This window comes from Anopheles coluzzii, chromosome 2 (assembly GCF_943734685.1).
Source record: "Anopheles coluzzii chromosome 2, AcolN3, whole genome shotgun sequence".
Lineage (NCBI taxonomy): Eukaryota > Metazoa > Arthropoda > Insecta > Diptera > Culicidae > Anopheles > Anopheles coluzzii.
The window spans coordinates 24942359-24963594 of record NC_064670.1 but is presented as its reverse complement, the minus strand read 5'-3'; the positions used below and the strand labels follow the sequence as shown (position 1 = coordinate 24963594).

Genomic DNA, 21236 nt, shown 5'->3' with positions numbered 1-21236 from the left:
ATTCACGAAAGAAAGAGTCAATAAAGTGTCACACAGCTATGAGAACTCCCGGAAAACCCTGTAACGTTCGGCATCGGCCCACGTGGACGAACCACTGCGCCACGTGTGCCATACACTACGTTGCAAAGTATGAAGAGTGACTTTTTTTTAATTTTACTTCTTACTTACACAGTGAGAAAACAAACAAACAAATGAAAAACCAAAGCTAATAACGCCTGTTCCGGACCCCCGGAACACACCACGAAACACACCCTAGGATACGAATGTAAAAATGATCGGATAGAAAAGGGAATTTTTCACCTAGACCTACGTCGTTCTTTAACATAATACATAAGAAAACAAACACAAAAACACGATAAATCTTTGCACAGAAACAGTATCAAACAGTACACAAACGGGCGCGCGCCCGCGCGCACAGGAAAAGGATGTTGAAAAGGATGTGAAGCGTAACACTCTTGCGCGGAGGGCGGCGCACCGGCACGGTAAAAAAAAGTTGTAGAAAAGTTGACGAAAAAGGATCGTGTTTGTAATCGATGGAGAGAAATAATGCAGCAGCAGCGACAACAACAAAAAAAACTCTATGTGTAATAGCAACAAAGATCTAATAAACGTTTTCTAAAAAAAAAGAACAACTATCTTTAAACTGCATCACCTTTGAACGCAACTCTGGCTTTCCCAAGCGCGTGTGATACATCACAATACATGATACGCGATAAACGAGTGTTGTGTTTCTTTCTACACACTACAGAAGTATTTCCCACCGGCAAAGGGTGGCGAGAGAGAGAGAGAGAGAGAGAGAGAGAGAGAGAGAGAGTGCGTGATTTAGACTTTTATTCAATTTTGATTTCCAACCTGATTCGCGCGCAGGAAACGAACGCATTTGGGGGAGTATGCATTTGTCGCAGCTACCGGGGAACCGAGCGGGAGGAGCAAAACCAAGTGGTGTAAGGACTAAACTTCCCGCAACCGAGTTCCCTACAGTGTTGGCTTCCACAGCTATCGAACCTTTTTGGGGCAAAGAAACAAACAATTTTTCCACACTTCCCAATACAACAATTTCTTTTAACGTTTCTTTGTTTGTGCCTTTTACGTGTGTTTTCGTTCGTTTTGTTTTTGTTTTTGTTTGCCCGGTACACTAATAACTCCTACCCTCCCCCCCTCCCCTACCCCCTCTAGAGAGTTTGTGATCGCAATTTAATAAATTTAATTTTAATATTCGCTTCAATGCGCGGCCTACTTACTTGGAAGTTTATGATACTGGATTCTTTTTCTAGTTGTTTTTCTTCTTCTTCTTCTGCTTTTTGTTACTAATTCAACCAACCATCGTTGAGTTTACATGTTCGAGTCTACGGCGCTAGATTATTCTTCAAGCACTGTTTTTTTATCTTCTTCTTCTTTATACTACAATCCAATCAAAAACTGTTTTCTCCGTTTTCTGCTCGTCATTAACATGAAAGTTTTGTGTCTCACCTAGTGCGTTAGAAGATCTGAAAAATCTAATACTTTACTTTATACTACAATATCACTAGCACTACTACGAGAGCTCTGTATCTTTAACTCTGTTTCACAACATTGGAAACTCAACTGTTAGTGCTCAAGCCGTCTCGTTTGCTTCCGACTCTTCCCCTTTTGTTCATCCTCTTCTCTCGTCTCACAGTCGTTCGGTTTTGTTTTCTTTTAGAATCACAAATCTATTCGCCCCTTTCGACTACTGCCCCTCACTCTACAATCAAATGAACCGGAATGCTACATGTAGTAGCAACTCACCTTTTTTGTTTGTGAGTGTACACGATGGCAGGGCGGTATTGTCATGCCCGCGTTCGCGTCTGTAAATTTGTGCTCCACTATACTGATATATCTGCCATCTGTTCCTTTGCACACTGTTGCACACGAACCCCGCCTCCCTCCCTTTGTATAGCCCCTATCTAATTGTTTGAATGAGATTTCTTTTACTCCTTTTCCCTTTTTGTTTGTCTTTTAAGGAATCACAGCTGAATCAAATGATTTGTTCATTTATCTTCTTCACTTTTTTGTGTGTGTTTTTTTTTTGCTTCTAAACGTTTGCTCGTCCGGATCGTTGTCTTCGTTGCCCGATATAATAGTTTATCGCGTACCCTTGCGCCTATTTTACTACTACTACCCTAAATAGTGTTTGTATGTGTGTGTGTGTGTGCCATTCCTTTCGAGCATTAAGGCAAATTTGTAGAGAAAGAGAAACAAACAAACTGGCTGACTAACAAGACGAAAATTGTGATGTAAAAAGCTGTTATAAATACGAAAAATGCACTATACGATAAAATGTGACTCACTGTGGTAACGTAACTACTACTAATATAGCAAATATGGAGCTATGCACACACTTAATTGAAGAAAGAAAGAAAAAAAAATGCTAAAACTAAATCTATCGTGTACACAACAGAGACTGGTTGTGTGCCGATCGCGTGCCAGTCTGAGGAGGAGAGAAGCTACGGCAGCTTTGTTCGTGTTTTCCTAGTTTCAAATTTAACACATTCCCACTAACGTGACTGTGACAATAGAAGCGCCGCCAGTAATTAAATTATCCTATTTTGAGTTGATACTAGCAGAAAAAGGACCCCCACCGCCTGGGCAAACCGCGCTTGCGCAATTTGTGGCGGTGATCGTCGGAGCCTGTTGCATACCAGGATCATCCTACCAAGTACAATTACGGTTATTTAAAATTTCTGTAAGGACGTTTTCTTTGTTCATTATTGGAAGGCGAAGCTTAGCTAATTTCAAATCGTCTTTTCAATTCGCATTATACTTGACTTGATGAGAGGAAGCGCGTCAGCAGACTTAACGTTTTTTTTTGTTGTCTATGTATGTAAATAATGCTCCATAAACTGGCCCTTTTTGCAAGTGTGTCGCCCCTTCTCTTTCTGCCTTTTTCTACTTATTAACTAAGCAGCTCTACTGCTGCGTTCACGTGTTCCAGTACCACCGCGCGGTGGGAACGCAAATACGGTGCCGAAGTTAGTCAGTGGGCGGTTTGGTGCGTTTGTGTGTGTGTGTGTGCCATTGCTTTACAGTCTAAATGAGATTCTGGGTGTGTCGTTGAAATGGCTGTGCGTTTCGAGCTTGTAACTGTGCATATTAAAGAGAGTATAAGACGCGCCCACGATCCTTCTTCCGGTACGGCGTTCCTTCCTGTCATGTCCGCTTGTAGAGATTGCTCATCATTCGGTGGATAGTAGTAGTAGTAGTAGTAGTAGTAGTGGTAGTAGTGTCCCCTCTTTGTCACCCACACACATACACATACACACAGACAGACAGATCACCAGATCGACAGGAACTGGCGATAGCGTCGCCGCGACCGGCCCGATGGCGGTATGGCCGCCCGTTTACGGCATCATTGACACTTTTTGCGCTGCTGCAGCTTCAGCTGGCCAACGGTGAACCGTTTCTCCGGCCCGCTGCACACGATCGAGCCATTGGTGATGTAGTCGTACGCGGTGCGCAGTTCGCTCGCCTGTAGCTGATGCTGGGAGATCATGCCCCGCAGGGCGCACAGGTCTTTGGTGTAGGAGTAGAAGAACAGTGGATGGTGCCGGCGCCGTACCTTCACCCGATCCGCCACGATGCCGGTCAGGTAGACGTCCTCCAGGTGGAAGATCGGTGTCGACAGGCTCGCCCGGTACAGCAGCCGGGCCGTCTCGAGGTTCATCAGATACGCCGTGCCGGACAGATAGTTTGGGTACACATCCTTGTCGTACATGTACGTCGGTGAGTACCTGCAACGATCGACCACGAAGCAACACACACACGGGCGCGGTTAGAAAGCAACTGTTTGCTCGTACCTACTTGGTGACGAAGCACACACCACGACACGTACCACTTGCTGCTGGTATCGCCGATCGGTTTCGCCTCGCAGAAGAGGAACCCGGTCAGCAGGTGCCTGCCCACGGTGAGACGGTTTTTGGGTGACTTCACCGCCACCGTGTTGGTGTCGTAGAAAGATATGGCCGCTTTGTATAGGGGGACCGTACCGCCCAGCAGAACGTGCAGCAGGTTCGGTACGTTGACAAACGTGTCATCATCACACTTCATGATAAATTTTACTGAAACAAAAACAAAAAGAAGATGGCACAGAAACACCGGTTGACCGGTTGCCGGTTAGTGCTGGAACCGAACGGTCAGAATGAACCATCACCCCCACATGCATGTGTGTCTAAAACCAAAGCACGAAACACCAAAACCGATGAATCCCAAATTGCCAACCGTTGCCTACCGACAATACCGTTCAATTCAACCGCAGCCGTTTGCCATCCGCACCAAAGCATTGCTGTAAAGGGGGAAGAAAAACGTATGCAAACTAGAAAAAATGGTCTTACAAATTGCGAATCAGTCGGACTGTTCACCACCAGCAGGGCGGCGAGTTCGTTGAGTGTTTCCACCGCGATGTACTTGCTGGTACGGACCGTGCCCTGGTCGCGCTCCTTAAACCACTCCAGCACCAGATCCGTCACGTTGAACTCGACAAAGTCACCTAAACCTTTCGGGACGGTGCGCTGGAAGCGCTCCAGCACACCACCCGCCTTGCCGGTCCTGCCCACGGTGAAGATGACTTCGCGCTTATCCAGCTTATCGGCTGAGCCGGCGACTCCTCCGTCCGCGCGCATGCTGTTGCTCTTCAGCCATTCCTCGCCGCGCACGTACACCATCAGCTTGGCGTGCAGGTCGCCGGTGAAGTCACGCGTTTCCAGCTTAAACTGTAGGTACTGCTTCCGGTCGCCGAGCGGACGGCGGTCCTGCTCTGGAGCCTCTGCCAAGCGGTCCATCAAGCGGAGACCGAAATCAAAGGAAAGAGACACACAAACACACATACACACACACATACAGACAGACACACACACATACACACCATATTAGCACGGGGTACCATCGTTATATGAACGGGTTGACGACGACCTTGTCCATTCTGCCACCGCCGTTGATTGTTGCCAACCGCATTGCACGACGGAAAAGCAAACCGGGACCGTTTTCGAACACTCGAATCATTGTAAACGCATTGTACCCTTAAAGCTAAAGCCCACGCTTGCCGGCCAAAAGTTTACCAGACCCCCTTCTGCCACCTGCAGCACTCACCTTTGCCATCACAGTTGTTGGTAACCCACTTCAGCATCATGATCGTCTTCAGCGTCAGGTTGTTGTAACTATCTATAAAGCTCTCCTGTATAATATCACCGTACACTTCGCTTTCGTTCACGAGGCGCAGCTGCAGCTCGTCCACCTGCTCGTTGCCGGGCGGGTTGAACGCGGGATCGACGTCCGCCCCGCTGGGAAACAGTGAGGAATGGGATGGGCCTGTCGCATCGGCCGACGGCTCGCCGCCGGCCACTGGCACGTCCGTGGCCTGCGACACGGGCCGCCTCGTGTCGCTTTCGCTGTCTGCCGGCGGGTAGGCCGCTGATCGCTGCCGTTGCTGTACGTAGTCCGCTTCGGATTGACCGACGAGAAACACGAGCTTAACGTTAAATGCCTTTCCCGCGAGACTGCTGCTGCTGCTTCCGCCATTCCCGTCACTGTGACTAGAAGAGTTCGGTTTCGCGTGACCGTCCTGCTGCAAAATGGGAGAAGAGAAGAAGTGTAGATGCACATTCACACCATTTACTCCCGTTTTTTTAGGGAGCACCGAACCCGAACCAAACCCCAGAGCCAAACACACTTACATTCCCTGCGATGGTGGTTGTGGCGGGCGCACTGTCATCACCGTCCGGCACGCGCCACATGTACTCCTGCAGCTCCTGCGCTACCAGCTTTTCCTTCGGGTCGAGATATTCGCCGCGCATGCGCTCGTGCAGCCGGGCGAACTGATCGTAATTAAACTCCCGCACTCTGCCCCACGTTTCGCGGATCGCCTGGCGGGCTTCGAAGTTGCGGGCGGACGAGCAGACCACGATCAGCAGAAACACTTTCCCGCTTTCCTCCACCAGCCCGGACCGCTCCTCGGTGGTGCACACGTTCAGCGGATCGATCAGCGTCGTGTTTTCCTCCGGCAGCACGTAGTCGACCGTTGCCCGGGACGTGTTCAATCCCCAGCCGGCGATCGTACCTGTGGGCAATACAGTGGCAAAGTGTACAAAAGCACCCAAAAATCGTGAGAACACAGCGGATGAGATGGCACCGATATACGATGGTTGAATGCCGCAACTAATGGCCGCGCAACGGCATTCAACCCAATTTCAACCAACGCTAAACGGCTACTGGCTCGATTTTTCGCGCGCCAATAAAAATTAACCCCCCTTTTGGTCGAAACCAGAAAAAAACGGAGGGTCCGTACCCGGAGAGGCTTCGCGGCTCAATTGAAACGAGTGTGCAACCCCAGCTTTGCCCTCCCAAAATCTGCCCTCGTGCCTCGCCTCGTCCAAAACCGAGTGCAAAATCCCTGGCCTCGTGCAGCACACCACCACCACCACATCGTCATCTTCTCATCCACGTTCGATCTCGATTCTCCCTTTTTGTTCCCTTCGCACAGCAACGCAGATGCAACGAGCGTGGGGAGAGAAGCAGCAAGCACCAACCAAACAACACCACGCTCGATCCTCTCGGGAGAGAAGATCCTCGCGGCACGGGTGCCCGACCGCGGGACATCAAGACGACCCATTCGCTCTCGTTTTCTCTTTCCCTCTTCGAGTGTTGTGGTGCTGTTGATCCTCCCACTGCGCTGCTATGAAGCGTTCGGGAACGATATCGGTCGGGGGATGGAACGGGCACCACCATCACCGCTACACCACCGTCACTAGCGTGTGCTCGATACAATCTAATTATCCACCATCTGAGAAGAATTCCTTCCCCGCTCTCCACCTTCTCCTTGTGCCGAACACACCCTTCCCCTTTGCTGGCCCTCTCGGGGGCATGGTGGCGCATGGTTTTGACGAATTAAATTGATCGTGCAGCAGCAGCAGCAAGCAAGGGGTGTGGAGCAGATGACTCCATGCCCGATGATGGTGCAGCAACCTTGGACCCGTTGTGTTGCTGCTGTGCTTTGGTGCTCTGGTGAGTTTGTTTTCTTCATCACATCATCAAATGCGGTCATTTGACCCCACAGCAGCAGCACCAGCAGCAGCTCATGCGCATCAACGGTACCATGCAAGTCCGGCATCTCGCACCCCAAGGGGGGATGCAATGATCATACACGCCTTCGTGTCGAACTGTCGTCGACGTGACGCCAATGTGTCAGTCGTTTTTGTTCCGTTGTTTTTTTTTACCGCGCGCCGTGTTCTTCGTTCGTCGCCAGCAAGACACTGCCCCGCCCGTGCACGCCCTGGACAACACCGAGTGAATCGGTGCTGCTCAAATCAGTGTAGTGCACAATGGTATCAATAAAATTAAAAAGCTTTAAATTGATTCCAATCAACGCCAATGCCGGTAAGGGGAAGGAAAATATTGACCTCTTCCGTCGCGAACATGTCACACCCATCATGCAGCGAGCGGTAACCGTAGCGTTGGAATCTGCCCGCTTCTGGAGAACGCATACGGTGCGTTCTTCCACCGCAGCCCGGTCGAAGCGATGGCGATGCGTATACGCATGAATTCTAATCGCGCACGAATGCGTGCGTTCGTTTTATGCTGGGATGGGGATTGCCCAGCAGGAAGCTTTTGCTAGCAAGTATGGCTGTTCGGAACTTCAACAAAAAAAAACGGAAAGAAACGTCATAACGCGTGTCGCCATTTCGGGGTAGAGACGATCTTCATTCATGCCCACACAGGGGCGTTTGGGGACGCCAACGGAGATGGGAGGTGGCAATAGATTCATTGATAGACTCGCGATCGAAGCTCGTGTAATGATGATGGGGCGAGGTGGTTGATGGGGCCCCTCATCGGCTGTTTGTGCGGAGCCAATGCAAGCAAACGAACCCGCGAACGCCCATGGCGGTTGCTCATAGAGATAGAACGCCGTCCCCGCGGCACGAGCGACACTTTCGGGACTCCGTGTCAATTGGGGCGATGGTACTACTAATCGGGCCCGTTGGCAATGATTTGAGGGAACGCAGTATCGTCAACGAAGTGGTTTCTAATTCATTTGTTTGATGGCACTTCCTGTGGGCACGCGCACGGTGCGGAAAAGACTACAAACACGGGCATTACCACTACCTCGCTCTCTAGCATAGCTAAATGAAGCCAATCAATAATCGTTTGCCCGATGGGAGAGTAGCCCGTGTTTTTTTTTTTTTGGGGGGTGTGGGTTGGGTCGTGCTATATATAGACCCCCCGACAGCGAGCGATCTGCGGGAAGGACAAAAGGACGTTTCACATTAAAATTGGATGCTGAATGAGGGTGACAATGAATGGAGAACCACAATGTGAAAGCTATTGGATACATTGTCTCCATCGCTGTGCTGCTACTCGATTCGATGGCAAATCTCAATCGCAGCACTTCGTACTACCTCCATTAAGCGTCTACTTTACACGATATAGATAAGATTTTCCCGACACAACGGTGACTTTTGGTGAACCATTTTAACCTCTGTTGCCTACCCCGGGTACAGCCGGGCCACAAGTACGGCCGATATTTTGGACCACTTTTCCACGGTCGCTAAAAATGTGCGCAAGTGTCTTCTTCCCCCTGCCTGTGCTCCGACCCATGCCCAAGCTAATTCGGAACATGCTCGTATTTCGCCAATTGAGTCAATTGAAATTCGTTGAATTCAATTCGCGTTTTTTTTTTGTTTCTCTCGCTTACTCCGAAATGAGCGTTCGAATGCTGATTTTTGTCTTTCTTGCATTGTCTTCCGTACGTGCAGCAAGTTGCCAGCAAGCAACGCTCAGAACACTGAAGACTTATGGGGACACCGTGATGTGTACCAACAGGCCCCGTGGCTTGCCGATGATGCGGATGGAACCGGGAGAGGTGTGGACTTCACATTTGCATAATCAAAGCTTGCAAATGTCGAACCGTCTAGCCAAAACATAACATTCACCTCGATCGCCCGGCCCGGCCTAATCGAAGCACGCGAGAGGGTAATGGCCGGCAGTGTGTTTCATCGGCCAGTTGGCCACGAAAGCGCATGCCACACGATCGAACAATCCCTCACTCCCCTCCCCCCCCCCCTCCTTACGGCAATGTCAATGATTTTCTCAATCAGCATTCGAGGCCAAAGTAATATTGGAGATAGCGCGGGCGAAGCAGCGAAAACGCTGCGGTGCCATCGATAATTCGGGCGCAGGTCTTGCCCACACTTGCCAATTCGTGCAAAAATTCGTACCTTGTGCAACGAGAACCAATAATGGTGGTGGACATTCGGTGCAGGGCGAGGGGAGGGAGTGTGCATGCAAACGCGTAAATCGTACTCACCTACACGACCCCGGTCGTTGCCGGTGGAGATGATGTTCATGAAGACGGTGCACATGATGAGCGCCGAAAAGCACAGGCCAAGGAATATTTTCATGCAGAAACCACCGCCATTGTGGGGCGCCGGCGGCGTAATGTCGTACAATCGCTCGTGCTTCCGGACCGTCTCATCCAGCAGGGTGGTACTTTCGGTGTCGTTGCTCGCCGAACTGTTACTGCCACCGTCGATGTCTTGAAACCGGCGATACACGTCGCCATTGCCTGCGCCGGTACCGATGTCGACGGTACTGCCGAATCGTTCGTTCCAATCCACCTGCACCACGCCGCTTTGTGCGTACATTATTTCTGCAAGATATTATCACCTTCATTAGCATGATCGTAAGGCAGAGTGGTTGCGCGTGGTCGAACCATACGAACGGGGCCCTTGCGACACAAATGCGCCACGGGACCTTCGGATTGTACGGCGAGCGAATATGTAGGAGAGAGAGAGAGGGAAAGAGAAAGGTGTGCATTGCATCATTTGCCACTTACCCGTTGCCGTCCACCAAGCCGACGTAGAACGAAAGGACACTCCAGAACGATTTGATGAAGCTTTAGCATCGGCAGCATCGGAAACCCACCAGGAAATCACTCATACTGAGATAAGCAGAGAGTGGGCGCAATTGTTGGTGAATGTCCTCTGCCTATGCGTACATTTCATCGAAGCACGGATGAGTTTATGCTGTACATGGAAGGAGAAAACTGTTACTAATACATTGCGGGGTTTTTAACACACTTTGTACGAAAACTATTTCGCCTGCAACACTTTCAATAGGTTTTAAATTCTCTTATGGGGATGCATTGTCATAAGTATGAACATTTTCATCTCGTTTCTCGTTCTTGCCCACCAAGTGCCATCTATGGATATGTTAAAAATTTCTATTGTGTGTGCTTCTATCGACCGATAAGGGGAAGCAAATCAATTCCTACACACTTTTTATAAACTTTTGTAAGCTAAAATCCATTTTATAGTGCTTAAATTCACCTTTTTCGTTCGAAGGAAAGTTGCTGTTTTGGCCGACAACTTCGTTTGTTTTGACAGAAGCCGAAATGCGTCAACTGTCAAAAAGGGGGTTTTGCATGAAATTCCCAATAGGGGCAACGCACTATGGGCATCCATAATGGGATCGAGCGTATTTTGGTCAAAATTATTTGTTCCCTACTTTCTGAACGTAGGGTAACTGTACCAGTTTTCGGCAGGCTAGTGCAGCAGTACACTTTCACTACAAAATTGTATTTTGTGAAATTTTTTACCGCATTTGTGCAGAATTTCACGTTTTTAGCTACCCTGCCGAAAATAGGTACACTGCCGAAAACTGGTACAGTTACCCTATAAGAGGTACCGTGTATCTCGGGGACCGCCTGTAATCGATTTTCACGGATTGTCAAACTAAAAAAATATTCAAATTAAAAAATTATAAAATTCACTGGTTTTACTAACAATTCACGATCGATTCAATCGATTGATAATTGCTAGATTATTATTTTAATCAATAACTATGGGTTTAAAAAACTGTTTATGCACAAAAATGAAATTTGAAAATATCACTAAACACTAGATAGCTGCACAAAAAAAAGTTTTTTCAACTTGACCATCGCTGTAAATGTTCGCCACGATTGAACAGCTGTCTAAATTGACGCGCACGAATAAGCCGCCCACCGGTTAATCCAACCCCGGATAATCGATTCGGGTTCTACTGTATTCATTTTTAAATATTAAAAATTTTGATCTTTTTCTAAATTTATCATATTTCTTTCATTAAAAATATAACAAAATTTGCAAAAATGTGTCCGATCATAAACTTACCCTGCATAGCTCTCTTGCAACCAAACATTAATAATTTATATGCACCAATATTACGAACTTATTATTGCGCAACAACTACTTTTTCCCAAGCTCGCATTGCACAATACTTACAGCTCCAATCAGAACCAAAATAAATCGCATCTCGAAGCAAACCAGCATTTTTTTTTCTATGTCTTGCTTTATTTTCAACATTGAAATATTACTTGTTTCTGTTGTTGTTGTAATTATCGATTGTTTTTAAAATTTAAATTTCTATACAAGCGCTAGATAAATATACTTTTTTTTCTTGTTGAAGAATCATGTACGAATTCAGCTGGGAAAAATAATAATATTTTGAAAACGAAGACCGGACCGAACGGCCGCTCGAATGGCTCCAGCTTCACACTAAGACCGTTGACCATTTGTGTAAACCGGACCCCATTGATAACAACACAAAACATGAGCACAAAACGTTCTAATTCTACCGGGGAGGCGCACGAAACTAATGTTTTCGCAAGGATAAAAGTAAAAACATACCAACGGAGAGTGTGAATATGGAAAACATAAATGTACAACACAACATATCATGCACGACGCTCCTCCTCGTTTTTTTTTGCAAACTCCCCTTTTCTCCTCCAACCGTGTGCAGCAGACTCGCAAACGAACCAAATCCAAGTGAAGCGTATATAGCCTTCGCATTTTTTTTTTTGCGGAACGGAACACCTTCGCAGGACGAATCATCAGTCGGCCCAAATTAAACTAAGTAGCATAACGTATATATGGATGCTGTGTGTTATACCTTGTATAGATGTACACTTTTCGCTTTTGCGTTAAGAAGTGCCGCCCGTTCTTGCGTTCAGTAGTGCACTCCCGCCGCCTGGGAGTTGGTAGTGTGGAGTAATGCAACGCTAACTGAATTTTTAAGAAATATCCAACAAACACGTTTATGAATGGCCTCTCTATCTCTCTCTCTTCCTCTTCCTTATCTCTCTCCCTCTCTAACTCTTCTACTTTGCATCACTTGCATCATCATCACTCTTATCGACTGCTTTCACTCCCTCTTGGCTTCAGGTCCATATATTCACGGTTATTACTAGTGCTTAGCTTATAGGATATCTCAGCTTGGCATGGTGCTTGTTTGAATCGTACGATATCTTTTTGCGCAATGATTAATAATGTATTCTGTTCGCTCTTTCGCTCGATCTTTCCCTCCCATCTATGTTTTTTTTACATTCCCAACGCTCCCAATCAGGTTTGGGCCGTTGAAAACCATTCCGTCGTTTGTTTGCTTGTTTCCCTTTCTTCTAATGTCAGACTTTGTATACTAACAAGGACCAAGATTAATGCTCAGCATTTGCAAGAACAACATGCATTGTATGTGTGTGTGTGTGTTTGGTTAGTTGAAATTCGATCCATCGACGGTAGTAGTACACCATCGAGTACCATCGACGATAGCCGTCCGCGAACCGGCACAAATTCAAGTAAGATTATTTGTTCCACGTTCACAGAACACACCAGGCTGCTGGCTGCTGCTGCATGAAGTTGCCGAAAACAAACCCCATTTCGCTCTGACCCCATGTGTCGATGCTTGAACTGTGTGTATATGTGCAGATAGTGAACAAGTTTAAACTATACGCGTATAAGAATAAGTATGTTAAATTATTACCAACCAATATTACAATCGAAAGCGTTAGCATAGAGTCTTTTAAAAAGACTATGCACAGTATAAGAAGGAAACAAACGTGGCTTCACAGGTGGGCACCGATGAACAACTGAGAGAATTGGATGGATCAAATGTAATTTTGTTCTTCTTTTCCTTTTCTTTTTGGCTAATTGAAATGCAGCATTTTTCGTGTGATAAATCACTTCTGACCATATTTTTGGTGCTTCAAAAATACTCTCAAATTCGTTATCACACTCAAAACCAACGTCCCGCTGCCGCCACCTTATTATTCCATTCCTTCTTACAAAGATAGCTCTAGTGGTTTAGTAGTTTATGTGACCTGTGTTTGTTTGTGGCATAAATTTCCTACATCCAATTTTCCCACCCACCACCACCCTCCGTTAGAGCTGATGAAGGTGGTGTATACTTTTCTTTCCGCTTAAATGTTGCCCAGTGCTGGCTAATTTGCATTATCTGCCGATTCTTGGATTCATTCTCTTACTGCGTTTCTGTTTTGTTTTGCTTGGTTTGGTGATCACACATAATAATTTTACTTGTTTGCTGTTTGTTTTTTTCTTCTTCTTCTTGTTTTACACACACACACTCACACACACAAAAAACACTCCCACTGTATGTAGGTGAGGCAAAAACAAAGCACATGCTTCCCTATTTCTCCCCGATTGCGTAGCCTTACTGCCGATATTACTGCCTCTCACACACATTCATTCAGCTCACACACACACACACGCACACACATTCTATAATTTATTTCCACTGCCAGTCGTGCAGAAAACCTCAATGGGAGCGGAAGGGAGTTGCATTTTTCTTCGCCTAACCGTCCCTTTACCTTACCATTCCATGGATTAAGAGACAAATAGATAATGTGGGTTTGTTTTTGTGTGACTACACTGCTACTACTGCTACGGGCGACGGCAACGGCATCGGTTACCGGATTACTCTCCCACTGTCCGCTTCTTCTGTTTTCATGCTGCTCCTGCTGTTTTGCTAAATAACTTATACCAGTTCACCGACCAAACACTACCTGGAGTCGGGCACGTGGTGCTGCTGTCTCGACGACACCGACGTGGAAGTGTTTGACGAAGAGTTCGCCTGCTTCAGTTCGCGGGCTTTGGCCGCGTTAGCGCCACCACCACCGGACGGGGGCGTTTGGCGGGACGCTCTGCGCTCAACTGGACCGCCGCCACCACCACCACCACCGGCACCACCGCCACCACCCAGGCCCGATTTGGTCGAGCTGCCGCTTTTCGATTTGCCGGCATGTCCACCACGCTGCTGCTGCTGCTGCTGCTGGGGACCTAGCGCGTGCTGTGCGGCCGACGGATGCATCATGTTCGGCGACTCGTCGTTCGACCCACCGTTGGCGGAATCGGCACCTAGCTTGAAACTATCACAATTGCCATCCTCCTTGCCGTAGTTGCTGCTGTCCGTAGCACCACCATCCTGTAGCAGCAGCTCCCCCACCGCGGTCTCGCCACCATCGTCCGATGCCGGCCTCTTTACACTACTGTTAACGGTACTGCTGCACGTGTTGGTGCCACCGCCGACACCTAAATTCATTGAACTCAACTCATCGGACAGCTCTTCCTCGGCGTTTTTGTTGAACGGTTGAACGTTTGCGATGGTTGATAACATTAAAGCTTGAACAAATTGGGATCTGCAAGCAGGTGGCAAGAGAAAACAACAAAACCGTTACCAATATGAGTAAGGAAAATGCGTTCTGCCAAGTGCTTGGCAATTCCTTGCCTCCCCTCTCTATGCGCTCACCTGTCCGCTCTATCACGTCCCAGCTGGGTCTGTTCGGCATCGTCCATGGTGGGCACCATGAAGCGGGCCATCAGAAACTGCGACTGCTGCGCGCTGGAACCAGCGCCGGCTGCACCGCCAACCGTACCGGGCACATTGCACACCCCGCCGACACCGGTCGACACCATTGGCAACGAGGAGGAGGCTGCGATCGGACCATCGCGCCCGCCGGCGTTCAGTGTGATGATTGTATGGTTCGGATTGGCTTGTGTCGCGCCGATCGCATTGTTGTTGACACCGGTTGCGTTCGGGGCGGAGGACACGACGGCCGGCTGCTGCTGTCGTCTCGGTAGTCGTTCCAACTGTTGACGAGCGGCCTTGAAGCATGGGGGAAGGGGAAAAAATGAGAACAATAATTACTGGTTTGCATACACACAGCTTCGATTCCGATTGATGCTGCTACGTTTCCATTACAACATTCATTCCATCCTCTACGCGTATTCTAATGTCACATACGAAATTATTATTCGAATGTTTGGACGATTTTAAGATGTACTTTTTACGGGTTAAATTTAAACGACCTCAGCGTACACTATACTAAGGCGAACCCCCCGTTCCAAAATCTGGCCCCGTTGGCGGATGGATGGATAGTTGGCCCAATCGTTGTTGACGGCACCTAGCAACGCAAAATCCAGTGCTCGATGTACCATGACATCCTTATACACACAATAAAGTTCTAAATTTAGGTAAGCAGCTGCAAACCCCTCCCCCTCACCAACCGACAAAATTCCACTAACGAATTGTTCGTTCTATCCTGCCCCAGGGTGGAGTTAACGTTATGTTTTAGCAAACAATAAATCGATGCTGTTGAGCAGCAGCTCGGAATATTCCCCGCTCACTCTCTTCGTACGATATCGACTGCTGCCACCGTGCAAACAAGCAAGCAAAACTAAGCCAAAGCGTTTGTGTCAAGGAACTTTGATCGATAATAATATGGTAGAAAAAAAAGAGTTTTGCAAAGCCACAATCATAATCAGCAATTACCGTGGTAAACAAGCTGGCATACAAAACAAGGAACGTGTAACAGAAAAAGGCTACTTCGAGAAGCAATGCCCATGGATGGCGCCAAAAGTGCACTACGATTGTTTCGTACATTGTTCTTCCCGTGGCATCGGCTGCATCAGCACTGCATTTTGATACGGCGCCGATACAAAACACGCGCACAAACATCCACAGCACACAGGATGATCGCATACGACGGTACACACACACGCGCGCGCGGGAGGGTTGATAATTCGATAGGTTGTTCTTCGCGCACAGGAGAGGGCCGTCCGTTAGCACAGTAGTGCACTGCTTGTACCAAAGAGCGGAAGGACGGAGTTGATTAAAACAGGTGTTGGGGGAAGGTGGTGGTGGTTTGTGGGTGTAGCGATAATAAGAAGTAGAACGCCACACCACTACACTATGCCCTATCGATGGTAGCAGCAGCAGTAGTAGTAGAAGTAGTAGTAGTAGCAGTAGTAGAGTACCAGTAGTAGTGAAGGTGAGGATGATGACAAAGATTCACTAAATGTACACTATTGGATGATGATACAACGATACGAAGCGGAGAATTTCTCCTAGGAAACTACCAAAAACGCAATCGGCGGAATCGCTGGAAGGTGTGCACCGGGTACTGCACTGCGACGCGCTCTACCGCTGGTGCTACCGCCCCCGGAATGCATCGAAGAACGGCTGCCCAGCGCCCCCGTTGCAGGCAGAGGGGATGGCAAAAGTGCAACAACGACACGCGTCTTCAGCACCGTAACGAAACCGCGCTTTTGCGCGCCTGCCTTTGTGTTCGCGGCCAAATGTAACGTCGTCTGCACCGAATATTTGCTGCTTGGCACCCGCCTTCTACTCTCCTCCTCCGACGAAGACGACGAAAGCGGGGATGCTCTATTTTGAATTTTGATCCACTGCCGCTGCCGTAACTCTCTCCTCGCGATGACTTTTGCCCTCACTTCATGCGCCTTCCTTCCGCTGCTCCTTGTCACACGCACGCACACACACACACACACGATCAACACTACGGGCGCTGTAAGGGTAACGGGCGGTTACGACGGGTCCAGGCAAGCTGGAAAGGGGGCGCGAGAACACTACCAGAAGGCTCACAGCCAACTTTAACCAGCGAGTGGTTTGAAATTGTGCGCTGCTCCAAACAAACGCAGCTACACCCCGAACAGCGGGGTTCGTTTCATGTACATGGGCAAACAGACGGACCTAACGATACAACCGAAACCCATTCTCATGCTCGGATCGTGTTGGCGAGGTTTCGAACGGTGGAATGCAATCGGCACACTGCCGCCATTCGCACACTACCATCCGCTCAAACAGTTGTCAGGATGGTGGATTCGGGCGGTCTCAAAAAGGGCACGATAGAGGGAAGGGGTAGGTGGCATTATGCACCAATACACCAGCACACACAAACACTCTCTGTTGTGTAATTTTCGGGTGCGCGAAATGAACCCACATTCGGTCAGTTTGCGCAACGAGTTTAAATTTAATACACTAATACGCTTTTCACTTTTCGTCACCGACTACTCGTCCCGGTCGACGACGGTGAAGAATTTCAATTTGCCATATGAGTGAAACTCCCTTCCCCGCTGGTGGAGTACGAGTCGCAAATCAGCTGAGCTTTGTTTACACTATTTATGTGGCGTGTTGGCCCCGACCTGAGCCCACCATTGCTACCGACATGACACTTACGGTGACTTGCTGTCGCTCGAGCTGAATCTGCATTTGCAGTTGCTGCAGCTGTGATGGTTGCGGCGCACCACCGCGACGTACGTTCGATAGCTGCTGCAGCAGTTCCGCGATCGGGTCAACCGACTCTCTGCCCGACGGGGACAGCGTGGACAGCCCTCCGCCGGATGAGCTGAAGTGCATGTTGGATCGACGGGATCGGGGCCCGCCGAGCGCACGGCCCGAGTGGGGCATCCTTCTGACACCTCCGTGGCGGATCGCTGATGGCTCATCGTACACAACCGAACGAAAAAAGCAAATCTTCAGTTAAGGAAAACTTTACCAGAGTGGAGCTGGACTGTGGAGAAAAGAGAGATGTTAGGGAGACGCTCGATCTAGCTGTTTGTATGCGTTGAAACGTGGCCCTAACGATCTTATTAATCATGTGGCAAGAATCTCGATATTAATATCCCCTGTCATGGTTTTGTGACTCTATCGAAAACCTATGGAAAGTCGATATGATTGTGAAGATCGTTCGAAGAATCCTGGCATGAAGGTAAATCCTTTAAAGACAGTAACTGAATGTACAAATCTACAAATTTCTCTTTGCGTCCTAATGAAACTACCGTAACATGGACTAAGCTAATTGGTAAAACATTTTTAAACAACTCGCATATACAAATGATCAGCAATTACACTTCTTTCTCACACGAATGCATCGATCTTGCAGGTATCGACATACAGTGCTGTGTTAGCTTATTAAAACTACATCCTGTGCTTTTTTAATTTAATCCTATCATTCCAATGTCCCTTTTACTTTGCATCCACTATCCTCCGCACAAGATCGAGAGCCTCCCTACAAAAGCTGATCGTTACGACGACAGATTCAGTAGCATATTTGAAAAGGATATCAGAAACGAGATGAGATCCCGGGATCCGCTCCGATGCTCCAGGCTGAGATGGCGCGCGAAATCGTCCGTCACGAAGTTGGGCTCGCCGCCGGGCAGCGCGGCACAGACCGGGCACACCACCTCCAGCCCGGTGTCGGTGTGCTCCGCACTGACGTGCTCCAGCAGGGCGGAATCGCTCAGCCCCATCCGCTTGCAGTACGGGCAGGTGAACGATTGGGGCTGGTCGGCCTGCAGCACCTCGCCCCCATAGTACAGCTCGAAGTCGGACTGCGTCAGTATGCACTGCATCGGGTGGTCGGTCGAGTGGCGGGTTGTGGTCGCGCCCTCCTCATAGCAGGTCGCGCACAGATCGTAATCATAGCAGATCAGACACTTGTACCGTCTGCCGCGGAAGTTACTTTTCAAGCACGAATCACAGCTGACCCCTGTGTGGGAGAGGGAGAGGGATGGGGGTTTGGACCCCGCGAGCGGAGAAGAAAGATTAGTTAATTAGTTTCAAAAACGTCCTTAAACCTTCCCTTTGTTAGGAGGGAGCGTGTGTGAGTGGGAGAGACTGAGAGTGAGTTGGATAAGATTGTTGTTTGTTGCCCTTTTGCTTCGTTTCGTCCCGCCGACCGTGGAGGGAATGGAGGCCCTCGATCCGATACAAAGCAGCAATCGATGGGATATCCGCATGGTGTTTATTCTTACGGACAAGCCGCTTCAAGGAGAGGACCATTGCGAGCGTTTCCAAGGGAGATGAACAAGCTTTGAGTTAGCCTAGTAGGAAGAAACATGCACACACACACTTACAGGACAAGGCGGTCATGACGATCGACAGCCTCCCAACTACAGTGTTGATGTGTGTGTGTGTATGTTTGTATGTTCACAGAAAAAATCCTCTATATTTAGCAGCACAAAGAATGCTGTTCTGTGCTCATTGCTTCTTGCGTTTGAGGACGAAGGGAGGCGCTGGCGCTGCAAGTACTTGCGACGATGTGTCATGTGTAGTTAGTGCCGATGTGCGGTCGATGGTTCTATCCTCTCGTGGTGCAATATGGTCATCGCGTACACCGCCAGCTGGCGCGGGACGTAGGTCATTCTATCCAGGTCATTCCGGTAGTGCGTAGTAATTGAGATCATCCCGGGGATCCCGCCCAGGGTTGACGCTCACCGAGTCGCCATTTCCGAGCACCAGCACATGTCGTCGTATCGTGGTCCCGCGTGCAATGGCACCCTTCACAACCCCTCCTCTCAGGGGCAGAAGAGAACGGACGGACTTTGGCAGTGCTACAAAAACAAATCCACCGCCCTAGGAATGACTGCCCTTTTTGGTTGGCCATCACCACCACTACCATCCGCTAAGGGAAACACAATATGGTGATGTTGGTGGATGATATGTGTTGTTTTGTCCGGTTATCGTTAGACACCGGGCTTTCCCTTCCGGCCTCAGGCAGGAACGAAATGAAGTGGCAACAAATCACAATCTAGTAGTCGGATTTTTCCGCAATATCTCTCTCTGTCTCTCTCTCTCTCTCTTCCATCTCTCGGTGGGATGTATTTGTGATTGATCGTTTACTGCAAATTTTGTATTACCTTCATGGCGACTCATTATTTTTTCACTCCTAGACCTCCGGCACCTTAAGCACACACACTACGCGCGCACACACACACACACACTAGTCGGCAACCAGGCCAGGCCAGCAAGAGACACACAGTGGCCAACACGCACGCACGCACACACACACCGGGAGCCGCGCGTAGCCAAGAGAACGGCCAATGCAATTCTACACTCGCGCGCGCACACACTAGCGAACAACACCGATTTTCACCGTTCACCCCTCTCTGCACCGTTGTCTGGTCGGCCTACTTGTTCGGAGATGCGCGCCCTTTGCAGCGGGGCGGGGTGGGGGGATGAGTGGGGGGAAATCTGACTAAACACCAGCACCGAGCACAACCGTCCCCGTTAGGCTCACCTCGCTTTTCACAAAAATCGCACCCCGAACGGTACAACTGTGTGTGTGTATGTGTATGTGTGCTTTGTGCCTCTGCTTTTCCGTGACACCCGTGTGACAATGTGATCGATAGTTGGCTGCGGCAGCAGGGTTGTCCCACTCTTTTGCCAACCTTTTCCCGTTCCCTTGCACGCCGGGGGCTCCGCTCCGCCTCCTCTCCCTTTGATTATTGCACTGATACTTTTGTGCGATCCCCCCACCCACTGACGCACCACTCTCTCACACACACACACTCACGCACACCGTCTGACACAATTTTCAGTGCTAGAAAAGTGCACAATTCGGTGTCGCCTTTGCTGCTCCGAAACACACATACACCCTGTATCGGGGCACACGCAATATACGTACGCACAAACACGCACCGCACACGCACACGCACACATACACCGTCAGCAGCGCAAGCAGGCCAGGCTAGGAAAACTATTCACATAACACCGTGGTTTGTGGGGCGAGCGATGTGTATTTTTCTTTTCCTCTTCTCTGGCTATGTGTGTGTGTGTGTTTATGAATGTCAGTGTGCGACCGCACACATTCACCTGTACGCTGGGGCCCGTATTGGTTCTTCGCTCTATTGTGCAGCAGTAACGCAATGCATATTCACAGATCGGCAGCACAGCGAGCCTTTAATAATTATTGGACGCAGTTAACACGGACGCACACACTTGGCAGATGAAGCGAACCGCACGACGAACGGTGGCCACACAATGGCATTGGACGTTTTATTTGCCTTGCCACCACTTCCGATGTAACTCGAGAGCGACGGGAGCACCTCTTTCGTGCGCTTTCTTTTTCTTTCCCTCTTCACCCGAACGTTATGGCGTGTCCTTCCGGTTCCGGTGTCGGGCGGCAGGGCACCACAGGACAGTTGGAGTTTCGCACACGGCACACGGCACAGAGAGTTGGGATGGGAATTCTTGCACAGCTCGTTTTTTTCCGCGACGAAAAAATCATTCCCTTCTTGCGCCCGTGATGATGACTCTTTGCTTTGCTGCTCACACACTCACTTCGATTCGTCGTACCGATGCGGTGTCTACACGGCGCTAAG

General features: G+C 49.0%; 2 protein-coding genes across 4 annotated transcripts; both read right to left on the bottom strand.

Annotated features, from left to right (window-relative positions):
- Positions 1 to 814: 814 nt before the first annotated feature.
- LOC120953729 (uncharacterized) lies at positions 815 to 10425 on the bottom strand. Of its 3 annotated transcripts, XM_040373939.2 has the most exons (7): positions 10335 to 10425; positions 9842 to 10031; positions 9314 to 9655; positions 5688 to 6070; positions 5104 to 5578; positions 3851 to 4076; positions 815 to 3749 (listed from the first exon to the last, which is right to left on the bottom strand). In XM_040373939.2, exons 3-7 carry the CDS (start codon positions 9648 to 9650, stop codon positions 3368 to 3370), a joined length of 1803 nt encoding a protein of 600 aa, XP_040229873.2. In that variant the 5' UTR covers positions 9651 to 9655; positions 9842 to 10031; positions 10335 to 10425; the 3' UTR covers positions 815 to 3367. The 3 variants fall into 3 exon arrangements, with proteins under 3 accessions (XP_040229873.2, XP_040229871.2, XP_040229872.2); XM_040373937.2 differs by lacking the exon at positions 815 to 3749 and having other exon boundaries at positions 4033 to 4780; XM_040373938.2 differs by lacking the exon at positions 815 to 3749 and having other exon boundaries at positions 4033 to 4780; positions 5104 to 5575.
- Positions 10426 to 11628: 1203 nt separating this feature from the next.
- On the bottom strand, positions 11629 to 21187 carry LOC120953730 (E3 ubiquitin-protein ligase KCMF1). Its single transcript, XM_040373940.2, has 5 exons — positions 19773 to 21187; positions 18198 to 18622; positions 17311 to 17580; positions 14584 to 14939; positions 11629 to 14473 (listed from the first exon to the last, which is right to left on the bottom strand). Exons 1-5 carry the CDS (start codon positions 19786 to 19788, stop codon positions 13837 to 13839), a joined length of 1704 nt encoding a protein of 567 aa, XP_040229874.2. The 5' UTR covers positions 19789 to 21187; the 3' UTR covers positions 11629 to 13836.
- Between the last annotated feature and the right edge of the window lie 49 nt (positions 21188 to 21236).

What these genes read in the sequence shown, in the direction of transcription:
- LOC120953729 (XM_040373937.2), bottom strand. Translation starts at nt 9,650, where the DNA reads ATGTACGCACAAAGCGGCGTGGTGCAGGTGGATTGGAACGAACGATTC. An exon ending in CAACCACCATCGCAGGGAAT is followed by an intron (nt 5,579 to 5,687) that starts GTAAGTGTGTTT and finishes CCCATTTTGCAG; the next exon opens with CAGGACGGTCACGCGAAACC. An exon ending in CAACAACTGTGATGGCAAAG is followed by an intron (nt 4,781 to 5,103) that starts GTGAGTGCTGCA and finishes ACCGCTTGGCAG; the next exon opens with AGGCTCCAGAGCAGGACCGC.
- LOC120953730 (XM_040373940.2), bottom strand. An exon ending in GGGATCTCATCTCGTTTCTG is followed by an intron (nt 17,581 to 18,197) that starts ATATCCTTTTCA and finishes TCGGTTGTGTAC; the next exon opens with GATGAGCCATCAGCGATCCG. An exon ending in TCGAGCGACAGCAAGTCACC is followed by an intron (nt 14,940 to 17,310) that starts GTAAGTGTCATG and finishes CCATGCTTCAAG; the next exon opens with GCCGCTCGTCAACAGTTGGA.